Here is a 21,835-nt window from a genome sequence, read left to right on the forward strand (position 1 = left end):
CTTCTTGATTCTATGATATCACCTTCTTATGGAAAGAAAATAACTATAACTCATGAACTCTTGTGGGTATCTGTAACTTTGATTCTCTGTTGTTATTTTTATGACATATGTTTACTATGCAGTTTTACTTTAAATTGGAATCTTGTTAATTGAAAGAAGCTTGATAGATTTCATTTCTGTTAAAAAGAATCTAACAATGTTTAGCCAACTCCTAACATTCTTACCTGTTTTATTCTGCAAAGTCTGTATCACAATATAAATTGGTTGAGAAAACACTTGAAGATGTCTTGTTTTTAAATTCAAAGACATCGACATGTGAGAGACAAACTTGAGATTTGAAATTGGAAAAAATTAAATTCCTCTAATGAATAATATTTCCTTCCTCTTTTCCCCTCCTAGGTGTGAATATTTTCTCCCTGACGCTAGGTTCCAGCTGAAGAGATCAAGATGATTCCAAATTACTCTACTGAAGAAACTGTTAAAAGAATCCACGTGGACTGTCCTGTTTCAGGAAGGCACAGCTACATCTACATTATGGTTCCAACTGTTTACAGCATCATCTTTATCATAGGCATATTTGGAAACAGCTTAGTCGTTATTGTCATTTACTGCTACATGAAATTAAAAACAGTAGCCAGCATCTTTCTTCTAAACCTGGCACTGGCTGACTTGTGTTTTTTAATAACTCTGCCGCTCTGGGCAGCCTACACAGCCATGGAGTACCAGTGGCCTTTTGGCAACTGCTTATGTAAGCTAGCATCAGCAGGGATAAGTTTCAACCTGTACGCCAGCGTGTTCCTCCTCACGTGCCTCAGCATCGATCGCTACCTGGCCATAGTGCATCCGGTGAAGTCCCGAATTCGGCGCACCACGTTTGTGGCCAGAGGGACTTGCATTGCCATCTGGCTCCTAGCTGGCGTGGCCAGCTTGCCTGTCTTCATTCACCGTAACATATTCTTTGCCGAGAACTTAAACATGACAATCTGCGGTTATCGGTACGACAACAACAACACAATGCTCCGGGTAGGGTTGGGCTTATCCAAAAATTTGCTGGGCTTTTTAATTCCTTTTCTGATCATACTGACCAGCTACACCTTAATTTGGAAGACCCTGAAGAAGGCATATCAAATTCAAAAAAATAAGACTAGAAACGATGATATTTTTAAGATGATTGTGGCAATAGTATTTTTCTTCTTCTTTTCCTGGATTCCTCATCAAGTGTTTACTTTTTTGGATGTGTTAATTCAACTGCATGTAATAACAGACTGCAAGATCACTGATATTGTGGATACAGCTATGCCCTTCACTATTTGCATCGCTTACTTCAACAACTGCTTGAATCCTTTCTTCTATGTGTTTTTTGGAAAAAACTTTAAAAAATACTTCCTTCAGCTAATAAAATACATTCCTCCAAATGTCAGTGCACATCCAAGCCTAACAACAAAAATGAGCTCCCTCTCCTATCGGCCACCAGAAAATATACACTTGCACACTAAAAAGACCGCTGGGGCTTTCGATGCTGAGTGATGCGTTTTGCAACATGCTTTGTATTAACAGCCCTGTGAGCGAGGCAGCAAGAATGACAAAATTCATCTGCAGTCCTGAACATCACCACGTACTGCTTATTACAGAAACATTAGATCACTTCAGCAAAATCATGCTGTAAAGCTTTAGCAGTGGCCTTTTATTTTATGTTGCGAAGAGGCCTGCTTGGTTTTCCTTTTGTTTTTCTTTACTGGAAGCAACATAACCGGTGGACAGGCGTGGCAGAGTCTGTCAGCATCCTGCCATTCACTCAGAACTACAAAAGAAGGGTAGAGAAAAACTCCTCTAACTTCAGAAGTCTTTTTAAAGGAAAAGCTTGTATAAATTAGATGAATTATGAAGGACCTGTTTTGTGCATACAAAAGCTATTCCCATTTTTATTCAAGAAGGTGGAGCTACATTGATTGTGTTAAGTTTTGGGTTTTTTTAAATGACATATTTATAATATATTTTCAAATACATGCTATATATAGAGGCCCAGTTTTAAACTCAAGTGGAAATTTAAGGTCCTTGAAATTGGTCTCATTCTGATTTATGCTACTATTTTTCATTTTCAAAATGGCATTTTTTTCTTAATATATGCAATAAAAATGCAGATTTATTTATTAAATCTATAATAAATATATTTTTTGGATTTATATTCCTACTCTTAGATTTCAGACATTGCTTCATAAATGTAGATTCATATAGATTTTTATAACAGTTTAAAAATATATATATATACACACATACAGAAAAATTACATTCAGTCTTTCCTCATGATATTCCACACTGACTGAGGAGAACCTTTCTTAGGGAGGGAGTTGAGTCCATAATCTTTGTGAATAAAAGTAAAATTCTGTGTTTGAAAACATGAGTTTTGGGCCAGAAAACTTCAAACTAATTGTGTAGTAACCAGGGCACTCAATGAGAGAAACGACCAACTAATCAAATCTACTCAATTTTTCAAATTCCTGGGCAGTTAATCAACTGACATTCTGATAAGAAAAAGAAGTGACAATATTATGGTTTAGCTAATAATGATTTTAATCATATCACAAAAGATCTAAGACCAAACTTGATCCATGGTTTCATGGAATTCCTCTCCATTATACAAAGCTAAACCTAGAATATTTACTCCCTTTAGAACCTTTTTTTAATGTGTATGGAATTAATTAATTCTATTAATTCATTCATACTAGCATAAATCAGAATAAAAGTCTAGCTCAAAACATCAATGTAAATGAGGAAGAAAAGGTGATAAACACTGTAGGAAGCTTCAAGTAATTATAGGCTCATATGTCCTTTTTACCTCAAATTATGAGCTCCAGAAAATATTTAGGATTCTTCACACTTACTGTCTTCAAAGATAAATGAGTTCATAAATACTTTTTGAAATAAAACTTAAGAAAAAAAATCCCAAAAATTATATCTTATACAGACACACAGCCTTGAATATTTACAATGTTTCTAATCTTCAAAATTTGACATCTAATGTGGTTTTATTTCAGGTAGCAAGCAGCTGGATTATCCATATTTTCTGATTATTATTCTCTTGCATATATGCAAAAAATTTAAATCAGTTTTCACATTAGGAAATAACTTTAAATGAAAAATACAACAGAAAACTAATTTCTGTAGTTTAATACTTTTTAAGAGGGGGAAAACAAACAAAAAAACCCCACACGAAAACCAGGACTATGACCAGGTTTGGGAATCACAGGACTACAACCAGATTTGGGGATCTCCTGCATCTTCCTGCTCTTTCATTTACTTATTTTTAAGGCAAGTTTGTTCACATTTTGCAGTTGGAAGAACAAAGGCAAAACTGAAGAATCTCAACTCATATAGGTGACAAGGCACTGTAAAAATACACTAAAACTCCTAAAGCTGTATATTAAAACAAACACACAAACAAAAAACCCCAAACCAACAAAATTCTTTCATTACAGGATTAAGTTACTTCAATTGCAAGCTAGAATCTTGAAATTTGAAACCTGAATGTGTCATGTAAAGACACCATTATCATGCTTTATATTTAGCTTCTGTCTGCTCTTACATGTGAGACGGACTGGCACGTGTTAAAAATGAATATGTTGATAATCCCACACATTATAAATAGCATCCAGAACAAGTACTACTGCCTCAGCACTCAGTAAACTGATGAGGGGTTGACAGAGCTCGAGTTTTATCTCTCTGATGTTTTGTTCATGCACACATGTGATCAGCAGCACCGCGAGCTTCCCCCGACAGAGGCAGCCCTTCCTCAGCCACAACTCAGTGTGCTGTGCTTGCCACCTGCTGGATGCAGCCACAAATTTGTTTTTCATCTGAAAATTGCGACAGCAGAATTTCCCTGGCTCCTGATGGGTCTGGAGATCCTTACTTGTGGCAAAAACTCCTGTAGAAATTAAATACAAGCTTGTCCAGCTGGGAGGAGGTTAGATTCTTTGACAGGGGCTAAGCTAGCATTTCACATCATCATCCAGACCCTTAGGATCATCAAGCCCAGCCATTAACCCTACTCTGCAAAGTTCACCCCTAAACCATATCCCCAAGCACCACATCTAAACGACCTTTGAACACACCCAGGGATAGTAACTCAACCACCTCCCTGGGCAGCCTGTTCCAATGGCTGACCACTCTTGCTGTGAAATTTTTTTCGTAATGTCCAGTCTAAACCTACCCTGTTGCAGTTTCCTCATAATCTGCAAATCCCTTCAGTCCTGAAAAACCAGTGTTCCAAACCACCACAATACACAGCTCATTTGCAAAGTGTTGATTGTGATACTGCAAGAGCCATCCCGTTCCAAAGAGAAGAAGTAGATATACGTTCAAAAATAGAAATCAAAGCATATTTGCACAAGTGATCAGTAATTAGCTGAAAGGACTCATCACCAATAAGAAAGAGGCTGAATCACAAGTGACTGTGAACAATAAAATTACTCTCTTACAGCAGGAAACAAGAGAAGCCATTGATTAGTGATTTTGATAATTTCATGCCAGATCCTGCGTTTTAAACCATGTATTCTAGGCTGTTGGTGCCACCTGTGCCTACCAGTGTCACAGGAAAAAGCACAAGCATGTGTGTTTGTCTGGGCTGCTCAGGAAAGGTAGGAAGACATCACAGCTGGTGTGCTTTGAAGGCCAGACTGACCTTGAATTAATAGGCAATGAAGGTAGAGGGCAAAGCTGCTGTTAAATAATGCTGGAAATTTTTGTTCTCCTAAGGGGCAGGGAAAGTGGACATTAGCTGCCAAATATAGTGGGTCCTACTTTAGTGTTTCCTTTAAAATGTTTAGATTTTGTTTTTTCTTAATGATAAAAAGTGACAAATTGGTAGATACTGAAAAGCATCCAGAAATAAAACTCTCCAACAACTCTAACCGGGCAGCAGCAAGCAAACTCTTCTGCAGCACAGTTACTGTCTACAGCCACGTCTACACTTTGACATCCCCACGAAAGCCCAAACTAAAGCTAGCCAAAGAATCCCCATTTCCCTTGCAATACCCACACCACTCACATCATGTATCTAGCTGCTACCAATGCTGGTGATGAGAAACACGTTGTTGCTGAGCCTTATACTCACCTGCTCACCTACTGCGCTGGAGACCTGTGTATGGGACATTCAGAACAGCAGCAACTAGGATCTGGCTTTTGCTGTGGATGCTTATCTGCATGGTCACTACAGAGGGCAAGTAGGAGACGGCCATTGGTGCAAGAACTTTTGCCAACAGAGAAGGAAATAAGATCTCTCTCTGATTTGGCTGTCTTTGGGGAACTTTGGGTTGAGCCCTCATAATTTCATATCAAAATGGGAACTACATATATATGTTTAAGAACAAACTCCCACTACATTAAAGAATGAAAAGTTAATTATAACACAGTATTACACTGTTATTTTTAGAAGGAGTATCCAAAGTGCTTTTCATTCTCAGGGTGACCAACGTAAAACACTTGACAAACTCTTAGTCTGTTCCTTGTGCTCTCCTGATGCAAGGAGCTCAAGCCAGTATTAATGGGAACAGCATGTTCCCATTAATAAATAGAGGCATCACAACTCTTGTCCTGTCAGTTATATTCTGTTGACTTGTTTGAATGTTTTCTTTCTGCTGGCAGAATAATCACTAAATCCTATTGTGTTTGACATTTATATACATAATATTTATTTTTATTTATTGTGTGATAGCACATTATATGAGTCATGTCTCACGCTTTGGTCCGTACTTGCTTGCAAATTTTATGCCTATCCTAAATCATACTATCATACTGTATAACATGCACGGGTTAACCCAAATTTCAACAAAACCATTACAGATACAGTGGGGATTAATTTGGCATTACAGCTGAACAATTTCTTCACTCTTACATTGTTAATAAAAGAGGTTGGAGAGTAAGTATGAGGCCAAAAGTCCTTCACCAGAATTACCGTTTAGGTGATGGTTTTCATTATCTACTTGAAACTGCGACAGCAGCAAAGAATATGGTAGGATTCCATTTTGGTTTAGTTTTGCTTGCATAGCTCCAGCAATTATTTATCTTTCTGATGTCCTGTTAAAGTATACTAAAGTGCAAGTATTCCCAGGGAGAAGTTTGTGATAGAGAAGAGAAACAAATAATGTGGGAGGCAGAAGAAGAAGGCATAAAACAGGGACTTTCTGATTTTGGAACTGTTTAGTGTTAAATAGAAAGACTATTTTTGCAACAGATTTTTTTTAAAAAGGGAAAAAAAATGTCAACAACAAAACCAAAACAAACAAACCCCCCCCACACACAAAACAGCTCAACAAAACCTAAGAAAAAAATCTTTCAGCTAAGTAGCAAAATCTTCCAGAAAGTTTTGAAAGAAAAATTGATACAAGCCTGTTTCTTAATAATGTTCTGTTCAGTATGAAACATATCAAACCATTCTTGCCCTACTCAAAAGGTCAGGGTCTCCAGCTCTGCTCTACTCACATTAAAGGCCTGGCAGGACCATCATCCCACCAGTTCGAGGGAAATGATGAGGTTGTTCTATCAATCATCGACTCCATTTCAACAGTGACCTCACTACCAAGGCTGAACTGACAAATTCTCAATGCTAACGGCAGAGCTGTCAAGCTCATTGTCACTGGTCAGTTCTGCAGATGTGGCCAGGCACTCAGGAAATCTGTACAGATCATGTTTGAGAACAGCACTGTGCAATCCTTTTAGTAGTCTAGTGCAGTGGTATGCAGCTTTAGAAGTACTCAGTAAAGTAAGTGTCAAGAACTAGATACTACTTTAACTATTTTTGTGCAATCATAATTTGTGAAGTAATTGATGTTAATGTTTTCTATTTCAATAGAGAGTTTTATATTGTAAAAGTTTACTACTATTATATAAGAACTTTCATTGTCTGAAGTATTACTAAAACCATACATGTCATTTCTGGATGTCTTTGTGAAAGCTGTCTCTGCTGCAAAGAGATGTGGTTCTGTGTTATTGTAAGTACACAATTATCAGTGTACCTAAAGCTATGTATCTTTTGCAATATCATCCTTAAAGTATTTCTGGTTTATGCTGAAATATTTTATACCTTGATTCCTCATTGCTTTTAATCCAAAGTTCAACCCATCTCCCCCTAAACTCTTGAGATAAACAGGCTGTGTCTGCAGTTCACAGTTGAAAGGGTATCTGGCTAGCTCCAAAATCACATACACATAAAACAGCAGTCCAGTAATTTACTTGTGCTTCCCAGAACTGGCTAAAACAAAGTTTCTTTGGAGTGAATAATTCACAAATTATTGATTTTCCTATATATAAAAATTAGGCTTAAAGGCAGAATTTAGGCTTAAATTTTTAGAAGATAAAATAAACTGATAGGGACAGATTTACCTGAAATACTATGTCAAATACAGGATTGCATTACACTATGGATAATGGCTCTGAAAAGCCAGACTCAGGCCCTCTGTAGCTGAGTACTGAATGTAAATAGATCCACTTGGTTAGAAAAAGCTTTGGTGTTCTCTTTACCTTGAGGGTAGTAGAACACTGGAATATGTTGCCTGGGGAGGCATTGAGGTCCCACCCCTAGAGATATTCAAGGTGAGGCTCTACAGGGCTCTGAGTGACCTGGTCTAGTTCAGGAAGTCCCTGCTTACTGCAGAGGGGGTTGGACTGGATGACCTTTGGAGGTCCCTTCCAACCCAGACTGTTCTATGATTATAAGGAGTGCCATGTTGGTACAGTGGCTGCAGTGGAAACAGGGGGCTGGTGTTTTGTGGGTTTGTTTTTGTTTGTTTTTTTTTTTTTTAGGGGGAGGGAGGTGGGGTTTTTTGTCTTTTTTTTTTTTTTGTCAAAAGAATGGTAGAACAGATCATGTCTTTATATTTTTAATTTGTATGAAAATAAAATCTGATCTAATCTTGCATATCCCCAGTCAATCCCACTTCATACTCTGTTTTACAGCATTGTACCCTGGTAAGAACTGAAAAACAGTTCAAGGCTGGGCCTGTGAAATTCTTACAGCTTATCTAATGAATAACTTGATTTGGTTTTATGTATTTTAATTATTCCTCAGCTTTATATATTGGCAGTGCTGTGAGGTACACAGGCCGTGGTATAGGAGGAGGTATGTGTACACAGAGACATACAACCTTGGAGATTTACAGCCTAATCAGAGGGTGAAAAATTGTTAGAAGAACATGAAAAGCAAAAGGCTGTTACAGAACAAAGAAAACGATGAAGATATTTCACGCTGCTGTTAAATAATTTTTATAGAGTTTGTATTTTCTTTTTTTAATTTTTTTTTAACCTAAGTGAGTCAAAAACCTTCTCTCATTGAAAATATGAAAACAAAAAGCAGAAAAAATTACTGAAATATTTTATGTTATGAGTAAGGAACAACCCTGCACATACACAGAGACACTCAGGCATCTCCAACTAATACTTGCAAATGTAAACTTGGCCATTTTAATGAAATTGAATATCTAGAAACGTTTTAGTCAATGGATATTGTGGTGGGTATAAGATATTAGCAGACTATTTGCCACTATAGGCTTTTCTTTCAGACAAACAAAATTAAATTATGCATTAGAAACCCATCAGATAATTATATACCCAGGAAAGGAAGATGAGGTACTGCATATAGATTTACATGAGTTTTGCCTACCTAGCCTGAACTCTTCCTCCTCATGCGTAGCTTATCACACAATACACAAATACCCAAAACCCCCCAATCCAGAATACAAAAAATATTTGCACAAAAATACAGTATATTATAGTAGGGCTACATGTAATTTTGATGAACAGCTATGAAATACTATATGATCTAAATTAAATTTGTAGTCAGTAGCTTTTATAAGAATTCCATTTCACACTGTAATACACCTCCAAGCGTGATAAAAATTTGCAGACCCACAGCTCTCTTTCTGTATAAGTGCATCTAAGAAGTGAGGGGATGTGTATTATTTGTAGAGTACCTTCCAAAGGCATGTCACAAATTGGTCTACACGAGATGTAATTTTGCCTGCTAGAAAACTGTTAACATTGAACCTAGGTTTTACGATATGATTACTCTGGAAAAAAGCATAAAGGATGAAGAATGGCACACTTTGCATTAGAGAGAGAGAGAGAAAGACTGTATTATACAGTGTAGTGTATACATGTTACATCCAGAAAAAGGGTATTTTTGCTATTGAATTTCTCTCTTTATCTATGATAGCTCTCTGTACTGTCATCTGTATTTTTTACATGACTGTAAACAATAGATATGCACCACTCCATTTAAAAAAAACCAAACAAACAAAACACCACCCACTACATTATCAACAGGTTTCTATATAACAACCACTAAAAAAAAAAGTAAGCATTTTTCATGGGAACATCTACGTCAGACTGATTGTATTTCAAAACACTGAAAATAAGTAATACAAAATAAATTTAAGTGTTGGTTTAACTTAACCAGCACACCCTATCGTTAAATTGTTTCTTCCAAGTTTTGTTTCTCACCAAACCTACAAAGCAAGTGTGGTTTTACCTTGAATTACCTTGAACAAAGAACACTAGGCACTAAGAGAAAATGTAATTTATCTGTAGAGCTCGTATGTCAGAAACTCTGAAGTTGCACATAATTTTGAGCAGTAAGGTTTGTGACTCAATATTCTGCTAAAGAAAAGTTTACAAATTTATTGGAAAATTACATTGTACTTGTTGCTTGAGTCTAGATAGCACTCTACCAAGAGAGGTTACTACAATTCTTTCACCTATAATCTGTTTAAGCATCTAACTTCAGTTTTCTTGGGGGACTCACTGCTAATGTGTGTAGCAAACATGTTTCAAGACCTTGACAGATCAGTGTCAAAACATGACCATTCATTACTGTGACCCACAAGTGCATGTTGGAGTTAAATGTGGAACTGAATCAGGATACTGTTGAGAGACTGGAAAAGTATACAGTACATGTAAAAAAAAAAAAAAAAACCAAACCAAACAACCAAACCAAAACAAAATCCACAGACAAAACAAAACCCCTACACCTTGAAAGGTATATTACAATTTCAACCTCACAACCTTCAGCCCAAGAGAAGGCTGCAAACTTCATATGCAAGGTAAAAATTTTCCTTAGACTTCATTGCTTATCTTGGAGCTGATTAAAAGCAGGATTTTTCTGCCAAGTTAATTCAAATATTTTGACAAGGTTGTTCCATGACAGAATATGCCTTTATCTCTGCTGCGATATCGCTTGATTGATGATCTGCCTATGTCACAGGAGCAGCTCATCGATGCTACAAAGCTCAATAACCTCCAGCTACAAGCAGATTATCACCCCTGACATTCAAGCTTGCACAAAATATTAGCACATTAGTGCACATTAATCGAATCCAGTTTCACTTACTGCAAATAAAGTTAACTCCTTTGGTCCAACACAGCCATGGAGGCAGAAAGATCCTGGAAAAAAAATAGAGACATCCCTAAATTTCATCTTTGGTAAAATAGGTGCAATGCCTGCAGTATGGCATTTGTACAATACTGTACATATTGTACAGTATGGCATTTGTACAATACTGTACATATTGTACAATACTGACTGCTCCACAGTACATACACACATGCTATACACTCTTCTCCTAACCTACAGGGAGTATTTGATACACAGCTATTAAGTACACTGTAACACTGGAGAAAAACACATGGGCAGTAGTAAAGACATGCTCCATAACTGTGTTAATCCCACATTGTTTTTAAATGTGTGTTTTCACAGAAAACAAAAGGAGTCTAAGACTTTCTCTGTATGCTTTCATTTTGGGTAATGTTTTGTTTCGCAAAACCACAGAACAATTCTCTCAGGAGGTCCTTGCCAAAGTTGAAAACCAAACATTTTTACACACAAGTTTGGAATCACAATTTAAACATTATTTTTAAACTAGATTTTTGTCTGCTGCTCATTCTGTTGTGCATTTGACAGAATTTTGCTGACAGTCATTTCAGTACTTCTGTCTCTCAGAGGGCCTCTAAGTAACAGGAAATAAAATATATTTTAAACAAAGAAGGGGAAAAAAATCTTAAAAATACACAGAACAAGAAACACTTAAAGACAGATCAATGAAGATGTGGTTCCTAGAGCTGCATTATACACTATTACTTACATTACATAAAAAGTGGGTAGGTTTCAAAATCAGTTTTATGAAAGCTCTCAGGTTGTTTGAAAGGTGTAAAACTTCAGGCACTACAGGAATTAAAGTTGCAAACATGCATTTAAGTATACTTTAAACCCTTTAATAATCTACATCAAGGCCTCTGAACTCCACCTTGTAATAGCAAATATTGACATTGATTTTGAGAAGTCAAGTCAAAGTAAGTCTGCAAACATTGGCCAAAAAACCTGTCACAGCTGTTCCTGTGAGCAAACACTGCAGCCTAAATCTCCTAAGATTTCTGCAGCGTGGCACTGATTTTTTTTTTTCCATCTAAAATGGTATTGCTGTATAGATAAGAATATAACCTTGGTCTCTTAAATGAGACTGCATTTTTAAGGTTGGGGTGAGGGAAATAAAATATGCAAACACCTGCAATGCACAATACTGAAGAGTTTTAAGAATATGGGGAGTGGTATTGTGGCATGCAAAAGAATCCTATCAAACAAGCATAAAAAATGGTCAAACCCTGCTCAAGCTGATGTCAGCTGGAATTTTAATATCAGCTTGAATGAAAAGACAGCACTCAGTTCTGGAAAGACTTTCATGCTACCATTAATTCTAGGAATGGAGCAAAACCAGCATCTGAATAATCATTTTATCTCCTCTTGTATAGAGCTGAAAATACAGCGTGCAGCCACAAGAAAACTACTTGCATCATCATGGTGGATACACTGTGCAAGCAGCTGGGCAGCTCCACAGCTCAGCACAGAACAGATCAAGTCAAAATGACAGAACAAGGCATTCGATCCATCTGCTTGAAAAGGTTGTTTCAAATACAGACAAGAGAATCTAGCAAATACCCCCAAAATACTTTTCCTTTGGTATGCTACACAACAGCTTCCTAGCCATAACCTTTGAGGGGTTTTTTTGTGCACAACACTTCTACGTAGCATATATTAATCAGGAAATTAACCTGATGTTATTCTGCCTCACTATCAGAGAGTTTGAAGTCATTTGCATTAAAGCCATGTACTGTGTTGCTTAGTAACAGAGGCAGTGGAATAAAGCCATAAATTGGGAGGAGGAAGATGAGGCAGGAGGAAATCATAGCAGCATAAAAACTTTTATTGGCACTTAAGTGTATTTTTCCCTGATTGAAGCAGAATTCATGAAACAATTACAACTCCATGACAAAGGCTGGTAATGATTAGCCCTTGAGAACTGCTGTTATTTTCTGACAGTTCAGAAGCTGGTTTTGTTTATTTCAGTGAGGAAAACATCAAATCTTCTTTGGGCTATCCAAGATAGAAGATACAGATTAGCACCAGCTAATGATCCAGTATCAGCATTTCACTGAAGCTCACGCTATATAATAAGAGATTTATGTAATAATTTATGTCTGTAATTAATTCCTGTCGCCAAATCAGAGTTTTGCAAGTAATAATATGCACTTCAGTACCTAGTATTTACATTGTGTTGCACAGCAGTGGAAAACATACAATCCAATTACAGTGAAGGAATTATAAGAGAAAGGAACAGTAGTGAAACAATTTTCATAGAATGGTTTAGGTTGGAAGGGACCTTAAAAATCATCTAGTACCAACCCACCTGCCATGGGCAGGGACACCTGCCACTAGAACAGGTCACTCAAAGCCTCATCCAACCTGACCTTGGACACCTCCAGCAAGAGAGCAGTCACAACCTCCCTGGGCAACATATCCCAGTGTCTTTGCACCCTCACTGTAAAGAGTTTCTTCCTAATATCTAAGCTAAAAATACCCTCCTTGAGCCTAAAGACATTCCATCTCATCCTATCATTACAAGCCCCTTTAACATGTCCCTTCCTGGCTTTCTTGTAAGCCCCCTTCAGGTACTGGAAGGCTGCTCTAAGGTCTCCCCAGAGCCTTCCTTTCTACAGGCTGAACAGCCTAACTCAGCCAGTTTTTGTAGGAGAAGTGCTACAGCCCCCTGATCATGGCCCTCCTCTGGACCCCCTCCAGCAGGTTGGGGAACCAGGACTGGACACAGTACCCCAGGTGGGGTCTCACAAGAGCAGAGCAAAGGGACAGAATCACCTCCCCCATCCTGCTGGTCACACTTCTTTTGATATAGCCCAGGACACAGCTGGCCTTCTGGGCTGCATGAGTGCACATTGCCAGCTCATGCTGAGTTTTTTGTCAACTGAATAAGAAATTATGTAACGAATTAATTTCATAAATTCAGTCAGAAATATTGATAGAAAGTGTTATAAAAAGAAAAACCAGCATTGTGATAAAGTCTATGCAAAGTTTCAAGCACCAATATCACGACATAAACAAAGATCCACCTTTTTCATAGAAGCTAAACACTACTTCTACTCAGTCACAGAATGTAAAAGGGCATTTGTTTCAAAGGCCATACAACAAGACTTGCATAGAACAGAGAACTTCTACAATTTTTCAAAGCAGAGACCCAAGGAAGGTCCTGTCTTTGATATGTTCTGATGTTATTAGAATCTAGGCTAAGATTTAATCACATTATTTCAGTAACCTTTGGAAGGTCCAATCCTAACTGTATCATAACAAAAAATTTCTCAAAGCTTTAGTCAGAGAACAGCTTTCTTCCCTGCTTTGTTGTTGACCTCCTTGTTATGTCTATTTTAAAAATGTTATGTCTGTTTTTTAAATGAAACGTTGTATAGGCAAGGAAAACAAATCCTTGCATTTGCTCTGAAGATTCATTTGTGTATTTATGAGGCTGGGTAAACAACAATACAATAAACTGACATATAAATTCAGAAACAAGACAGCATGTATTTAAGCCCTTAGAAAACCACATACATATATGTGTGTGTGTGTATATATATATATAAGAAATTACATTATTTCTCATTACAAAAAAAATATCTGAGCTTACCTCAGAACTTACTCAGGAATAACTTTGAAATCACACCATGAACCTTTGAAACACTTTACAAAGACCCCACCACAGTTTAAATATCCTTTGTGATAGATGATAGTTTTTAAACTTTTGTCATATCAAGAATACAAAAGACAGAGATGCTAAAGACACTTCTTCACAAAAATACAGATAGTATATGAAACATACATTTAGAAGAAAGGACTGAAAGTACTAAATAAATACGAAGTATTAGAGAAGTACTAAGAGTAGACATAACCTAACTCTATTTCTGCTTACACATGTAGTCTACCATTTACTAGAACATATTTCCTCTCAGGCAGCTGTTTTAAGACCGGGGGAAAAAAAAAAAAAATCTTTTGACCAAAGCCCTTTAAAATTGTTCTTAGTTTACTACACCACAGCCATCAACCCAGTATCAAGTACATCCACCAAGTCACAGCAAATTTCATTTAAAGTTTCGTTGACAAACTGTTAAATGCTCCCCAGGTTTGCCCAATTTTCCAAGAAACACAAATCTTCCATAAAAAAAATGCTGCTATGAAAGACAATTATGTGCAAAGTTAGATACAGAAATAAAAATAAATCAAGCTGAGACATCACCCCATGTGATTTCCTGAGGGAAAATACCCCATAGGATTTCCCGAGCTGGGAACAAAATAATAAGAGACAATCTGTGAATTAATGCTCAAATCCAAACATAAGGACTCTATACACCACTTTTATCCCCTCTGAAACTTTTTAAAAATTGTGAGCACTGTTATTTATCAGCTCCCTAGTGAAAAATATTTGTGGTTTTCTTTTCAAAAATGATGAAGCAAAACAGATGCTGCAGTGCAGAGAGCACAGCAAAACAAGGAACAGTTGCTCACTCGCTCTCCAGTGTGCCATCCACATTATTTGCAATCATGCAAGACCTCATCAGGCCACGTGCTGAGCCAGTATGAAGCCTTGGGAGCTGCACACGTGCAACTGACATCAGGATTTGGCCACGTACTTTCTTTCCCAGCCCAACGAGCACAATCCTTGTGGACAAAAACTCTTACAGATGCACAAACAGACCTGAGTAGAGCGTAGCTTCACTGCTGGCAGAGCTCGTATTCCCTGTGTCGGATTCAGCTCCCAGATAGCACGTTTGCCTCTCATCAGCACACTGAACATGAATATGACTCTCTCTTCATCCATTCATCAGCTAGCAAAAGGGGGAAGGAGTACTTCATAATTCAGTCATGCCAAAGCCCACCAAACCATCAACTTACCTCAGCACTGTCCTCTCACTGTCAGGCAGCCGGTGGCCAGCAAGACTGTGGCATGAGTCCTGCTGCTCGATGCAAGCCACCAGCAGAAAAGGAAGGCTGTTACACCAGTCTTTCACTCCTCCCAGCACAGAAAGTTGTTTTTTTCTTTTTTTTTTCTATCCAGCACAGGAGTCACAGAGACCCCAGATCAACCACTGGTGCTCACCAGAAGAGAACAGCACTGTCCCACAGAGCTCAGCACCAGAGCCCACACCCTGCCTTGAGGGCACTTATGGGCCCTAACAACCCTAACGAGTACCACCTGGGACATCTCCACCCCACCCTTTAGCTCAGGCCCCCATCTCAGACCAGCCTGGGTCGGTCTGTTCCAGCCCCTGACATAATGAAGGACCCTGGTCTCCAGTGCAGCTGAGAGGTTTGAAATTAGTTGGTAGTGGTCACTGGGGGCAAGAGCTGTCTGTGTCAGAGTGGGGTTTAAAAATTTTCCACACAAACTTACTCGACACTAGCATCGCATCCTCCACAACTCGCATCTCAGAATTCATGAGGGAGGGCTTTGGTTGGGATTGCAAAGATAATTTCAGTCACATTTTAGCATCCACCTGCTTTCTAAGACTCCATCTCACCTGACAGTCCACCTGACAAGCATCAAAAAACTGGGCAAGGAAGAAAAGTGCAGGGCAGTCTGGTTTGTCCTAGTGATAAAACTCCTTAGCTGGCAGGTCAAGTGGCCTGTTTACAGCCATGAACTTGGAGCTACACACCTGTGTGCTTGCTTCTCTTCTTGGCTTATTGGACTACAAACCACACTTGGTTTCCATGTTTCAGAGTTCAACCAATTTCATCTATTCATAAAGAGCTTTTCCCAAAATGTTGCAATATTTACTTACTACATTTTGCAACCCCTATGGGGAGAAATTTTGGCATCTGTAGTACTGGAAACTTTTAAGAACAGGTAGTTTGGACAGCTGTCAGGAATGACACAGGTTGTCCAGCCAGCTAACTTGGCAGAAACTTTCTATCAGTTTAGAGGCTCCTTCTGAGGCAGAGGGCAAACTGATGGATTAATTCACTTCAGTTTAGACATCAGCTTTCTCAAACCTTGCTGTGGTTGGTAACAGCAGGCAAACTCACTGTCACTCATTCAAAACAGCACTGGCATAATGTTAAGGTTGAAGTTCATGATACTGCCAACAGTGATTTATAGGAGGCAAATAAAGGTTTTGGTAAGCTTGGAACAGTTAGAAAAGGCCTTAGCAGAGCTCAGCCTCAACAGTTTGAGAGGTTTTTTAGCTTCTTGTGTCTTGGGATGGTATTCCTCTAACAGGTGTTATTTCACAGGAAATCATTAAGATCAGTACTCTTGAACTACCTTTGGCTCTTTCAGAACTTCTATACCCCACAAAACAGCTTACAAACTCTGACAGCAGGATACAAGACTCAAAAATGGCAGGAGAGAGTCTGCTGTATGCTGCTATTTGCACATTCTGAAAGAGGCATGAGTCACTGTGACATGATGAACCATGTGTATTTTGAACACGTACCTTACAGGGTTCGTAATTTTCCTTGCAGAGATTGCAAAACATTGGAAACATTGATGCTAGAGACCTGTAGAAAGTGCAAAATTCTTCAAACCTTGAAGATTTGCAATGAAGAATGTTCTTAGATAATAAAACCTATGAGTTATTTGACCCTATGTGTAAAATAGAACTCCCTTCTCTCCACCAACCTTTTAAACTTGGTCTAGCTGGCAAAGAAATCAGAAATTACTTCTTTCAGGATACATATGTGAGTTAAAAACAACACTTTGAAAGAACTGAGTTCTGAATAATAATAAAACTTGCTTTCAGAAGAGTTGAGACCAAAAAAAAAGTAAACAAAAGGTTCCATTTCTATTACTTAGAGAACAATGCAATTTTTGTTTTCAAACAACCAAATTTTTTTTCTTTCTCAGCTTCATAAGAACATGCTTACATTTTCATAAAAGGACATAAACAGCTATTTAATTAATGCACAATTCAGGACAAATGGGAAGAAAAGCAAATAAGTATCTGAAATAGTATTAATGCAACATAAAAGAAATCAGCTTGTAACATCATATAACTCCTTGTAACGATGGGCTCTCAGAGAAAAGAGCTCTGTACAGCTGCATCCCTGTGACTGCATGGAACTGTGGTCTAAGTCATCAGTTCTTGAAATGTGGTCCCTAGGAAGCAGATTCTTTCCTCCAAGTTTCCAGATGCTAAACAGCATTACAAGAAGTTTAACATGCATTAAATCCCTTTTCCATGTAAGCAATTGCTGCTAGAAATGCTAGTAATGCTCGAAAATTATGAAAGGAATGAAGGTCAGCACAATTTCTGAATGGGCAGGAACAGATTACACTAACAATCTTTCTGTAACCATGTGGCCCAGCCCAGAAACAAGCTTAAGAACTTCTGATGCAAATCTATTTGAAATGCAATTTTTTTCTTAAATGCTTTGTGCTTGTCAGGTTGCTTATATATGTTTCCATAGTTTCTCTGCATTCTTCTAAGTCTCCTAACCTTCTGCCTGACAGGAGTTCCTCAGGGCAAAATGAATTATAAAAGGGAAATGGTATAAATCAAAAGTCCTTGTAGATTACACTGCAGGGAAAAAATATAAAGAAACATAATGCTCTTACTGCTTAACTCTCAATTATGGAAAACTAACCTCAGTGAGAAAATTACTACTTTCATAATTACTCCTCTCAATAACTGTTTTTTTGAAATCCCATGAAAAGCTCTCAGAGTGCATTTTAAACTTTGAAGCAGTGAAGTAGATCAAAGTATGTGTATGTTTATTCTCTCTTATTAAGAAAGCTGTATGGTATTTGACAACTACAGGCAACGTGCATTGTGTGAAACTTGCAGGATCATGACAGCAATAAACTTGAAGCAGTGTGTGTCTTGATAGATTTAAATACAAAATAAGAACGTAATGTTGCCAGTTAAATGGATTGTGGTGTTTTTCTCTCCTTCTCAGGCCAAGAATGCAGTGATTTAGACAAGAAACCAAAGGAACCCATGGTTAGAAAGGAAAATTATATTTCTTTGAACTCATGAAAAGTGTAGCTTTCCTGTGTTTTAACCAAACTGTAATTGGGAGGAAAAAAATTAATTTTAAACTAGTCTGAATTGAAGAGGTAGGAGGCAGGACATAGGTAAATGAATCTGGTCACCTCTGGAACAGATTTCCACCAGGAGCATGTGTATTGCTACATACAGTTGCCAGATCTTCAATACAGAAATACTTCTGTGGATAGGAATAAAGTATAGGTAGGGTTCACAGATGACAGTATATTCTTTAACAGAGAGCAATTGCAGAAAGATTAAGAACATCTTTTCCCTGTCATTCAGTGCCTTGAACAATGAGTTCATCAGCATATCTGTCTCTTAGAAGGCATGTCTATGTTTACTAGAGAGATATCTGTAAAGAATGTGGCCTCTTCGTGTCACCAGCCCAGCCCTTCCAATGAAAAATTCATAGAGTGACAAAATATCAAGGAAGATGTTTTGCCTGAAAGCCCAAGTTCATCCTCTGAAGCAACATCTACCCTTTGCTCTGTCAATTTTCCAACAACAGCTGCTAGTTATCTGTCATATTAATATGCTTTCAATATACTGTGCTTGAAGCAGCTGGACCAACTTGAAACCAATTTGAAAAACATGTTTATAGAGAAAGGCAAAGGAAATGACCTGTAACATTGTAGACACAATGTGTTCCACATGAGAGCTCCATCAGTTGAGTTTTTACCAACTCAGTTGTTTTATTATCATTCAAGGTCTCCAGTTTTCACTGTGCTTCTGTTAGTAGGTCTGGGATGCCTCTGACTTCCAATCTGTCTTCCCAATAGTTTCTGTCATTCTTTGGTCCCAGGGAAGAGACAGCAGCAAAACAGCCATTTAGGTGAACAGCTCCACCACACATTCCTTTGCATCTGCAGCAGAGTGCAATGACTAAATCAGAATTTGCTTTGCTAGTCTAAGAAGAATTAGCAACAGGTATTTCCTTTCTTTTGCAGCTATGAAGACATAAAAATGAGCTTCAAAGAATAAGTGCTACAAAATGATTTTAAAAATAAATGTTTTTTCTTCTAAGCAACTTCTGTTTAAAATGTGATGAATCTTCCTTGTTACAAACAGACCCACCTCCCAGCCACCACTCCTGCCACTGGAATTTAGTGAAATATAAGAGTTAGAAAGATCACAGTTTTAACTCCTGTGGATATTAGGGTCACATCTTAGAATATAATGAAGGAGAAAGTTGATGGAAAGATTATTCTCTCATCTTTTATTCTGCACAATATTCTTACTTTGATCCAGAGTTATCTTCAGTAAGACAAACCAGTCATGAGCTTTGAGCTGAGAATGTAAATCTGAGGAAAAAATAATCAAATCCACAAACAAACATTTTACCTACAAAGTACTGCATTTTTTCCATGTTTTATAACGAAATGTATATATGCCTTTAAATAGGTATTTGATAAAAGAAGTGCTGCAGGTCCATTGTTCTCACTTGGTACCAATATTTTTGAATGTTTTGGGTTTTTTTTCACTTAAATACTATGTAAAGAGTCAGGTGACTTGGGAAAAGATCAAAGTGCAAGACTGACTTAAAATCACTCAGCCCTATATGTTCTCTATCAGCATCAGAGCTGTCTCAGTTGTGATCAAAAACAAGCTTCTCATGCAATGCCATCATGGGAAAGCCATTGCAATGCTACTATGTGTGGCATGAAATGCTGTCAAGAGCTGGGAAAGCACTGATGCTGTTAAGTACATTTCTAGTGGTTCTTCCTCTGAAGTGCTAGTTTGGTTAGCCACAGTTAGAAGCAAAATCTGAGACTGAGACTGCACAGATTGGGACAGTGAGGAATGCAGCGTACATCTGTCTTACAAAACCAATAATGCTGATATATGAATAGTTGAGTATCAGCTTATCAAGAACAAATTAAGGTTATAAATTAAAATGCAGTTTCCAGTCACTGGAAGAGTGATGATTAGAAACAATTTTCTAACAGGAGTAGTGGGAGCACCAGGCTAAACAGACCTAAGGGGGCACTTGATAAGTTTCTGAACAGAATAGCACACTGTGATGCCTGAGAAAGTGAGAAGTCTTAATTTTGAAGGACAAAGATCCTGTTCTCCTGTTGAACTGCACTCATTAATCTGAAATAGCAAAGAAAATAGATACAAGATCAATTTTTTTGTGTACATTGAACATGCTGAAGGTCTGTTAATTACATTTTCCTCTGTTCTGGCAGCTCAAGGGAGTATTTATTTAAAGAATATCTAGAGATACAATAAGTAAGTGTGAGCACACACACCTTTCAGTGTATCTGAGCATGTAAATACAAAATCTTTACTAATGACAACCACATTTTTGAGACAGAACTGCATCCACTAACTTACTGAAAATCTGCTGATAGTGCAGTAAAGACAAATCAGGACCTTTCTAATCTCAGTCTCCCTATCTCCTCTTATTCTCAACCTAGCTTTCCACTTCTTATCATGCTGTCAAAATTTCTTATCTATCTCTGTTTTGCTTTTGATCAGCCAGAGGGATGGAACTCATCAGCTTTAGGTTTTAAAGCTTATTGCTAAATTTTCTGTTTAGAATGTTGGCTGAACTGTTTTGCTACCCACTTTGATCCATTGAGTTTCCATGAACCTGCAGATGTCAAATCTTAGACAAAATGCTGGGTTTCACAACCAGCATTTTTTGCACTTCAAATACCCTTATTTTACTGATAGGAAAGCTCTAAGTCAGAGCAATTGTTTCACTTCTGCCAGACCATACAAAGAACATGCAAAGCATATTACAGCAACCTTTAATCTATCAGTTTCACCAGGCACCTTAACACTTATCCTGAATGCTGGAAAGCAGCTCCATGGAGAAAGACCTTGGAGTGCTGGTGGACAGCAAGTTCTCCATAGAACAATGTGCCCTTGTGGCCAAGAAAGCCAATGCTATCCTGGGATGCATCAAGAAGGGTGTGTCCAGCAGGTCTAGGGAGGTTCTTCTACCTCTCTACTCTGCCCTGGTGAGACCACACCTGGAATATTGCGTCCAGTTTTGGGCTCCCCAGCTCAAGAAAGACAGAGATCTGCTGGAGAGAATCCAACGGAGAGCCACAAGGGTGATTAGGGGACTTGAGCATCTCCCCTGTGAAGAGAGACTGAGAGCCCTGAGCCTGTTTAGTCTTGAGAAGAGAAGACTGAGAGGGGATCTCATCAAGGTGTATAAATATCTGAGAGGACAGGGCCAGGCTCTTTTGGGTGGTGCACAGTAATAAGACAAGGAACAATGGGTTCAAACTAGAACACAGAAGATTTCACTTCACCATGAGGAGAGACTTCTTTACAGTGAGGGTGACAGAGCACTGGAACAGGCTGCCCAAGGAGGTTGTGGAGTCTCCTTCTCTGGGTACTTTCAAAACCCACCTGGATGCATTCCTGTGCAGACTACCCTAAGTGATCCTGCTCTGGCAGGGGGGTTGGACCCAATGATCTCTTGAGGTCCCTTCCAACC

General features: G+C 38.1%; 1 protein-coding gene across 1 annotated transcript; it reads left to right on the plus strand.

Annotated features, from left to right (window-relative positions):
- The first annotated feature begins 447 nt into the window (after nt 1-447).
- Nucleotides 448-1,528, plus strand: AGTR1 (angiotensin II receptor type 1). The gene has a single exon (XM_054386184.1). The coding sequence runs from the start codon at nt 448-450 to the stop codon at nt 1,525-1,527; it is 1,080 nt and encodes a 359-aa protein (XP_054242159.1). The 3' UTR covers nt 1,528.
- Nucleotides 1,529-21,835: the final 20,307 nt, after the last annotated feature.

Source organism: Indicator indicator, chromosome 13 (assembly GCF_027791375.1).
Source record: "Indicator indicator isolate 239-I01 chromosome 13, UM_Iind_1.1, whole genome shotgun sequence".
Classification (NCBI taxonomy): domain Eukaryota; kingdom Metazoa; phylum Chordata; class Aves; order Piciformes; family Indicatoridae; genus Indicator; species Indicator indicator.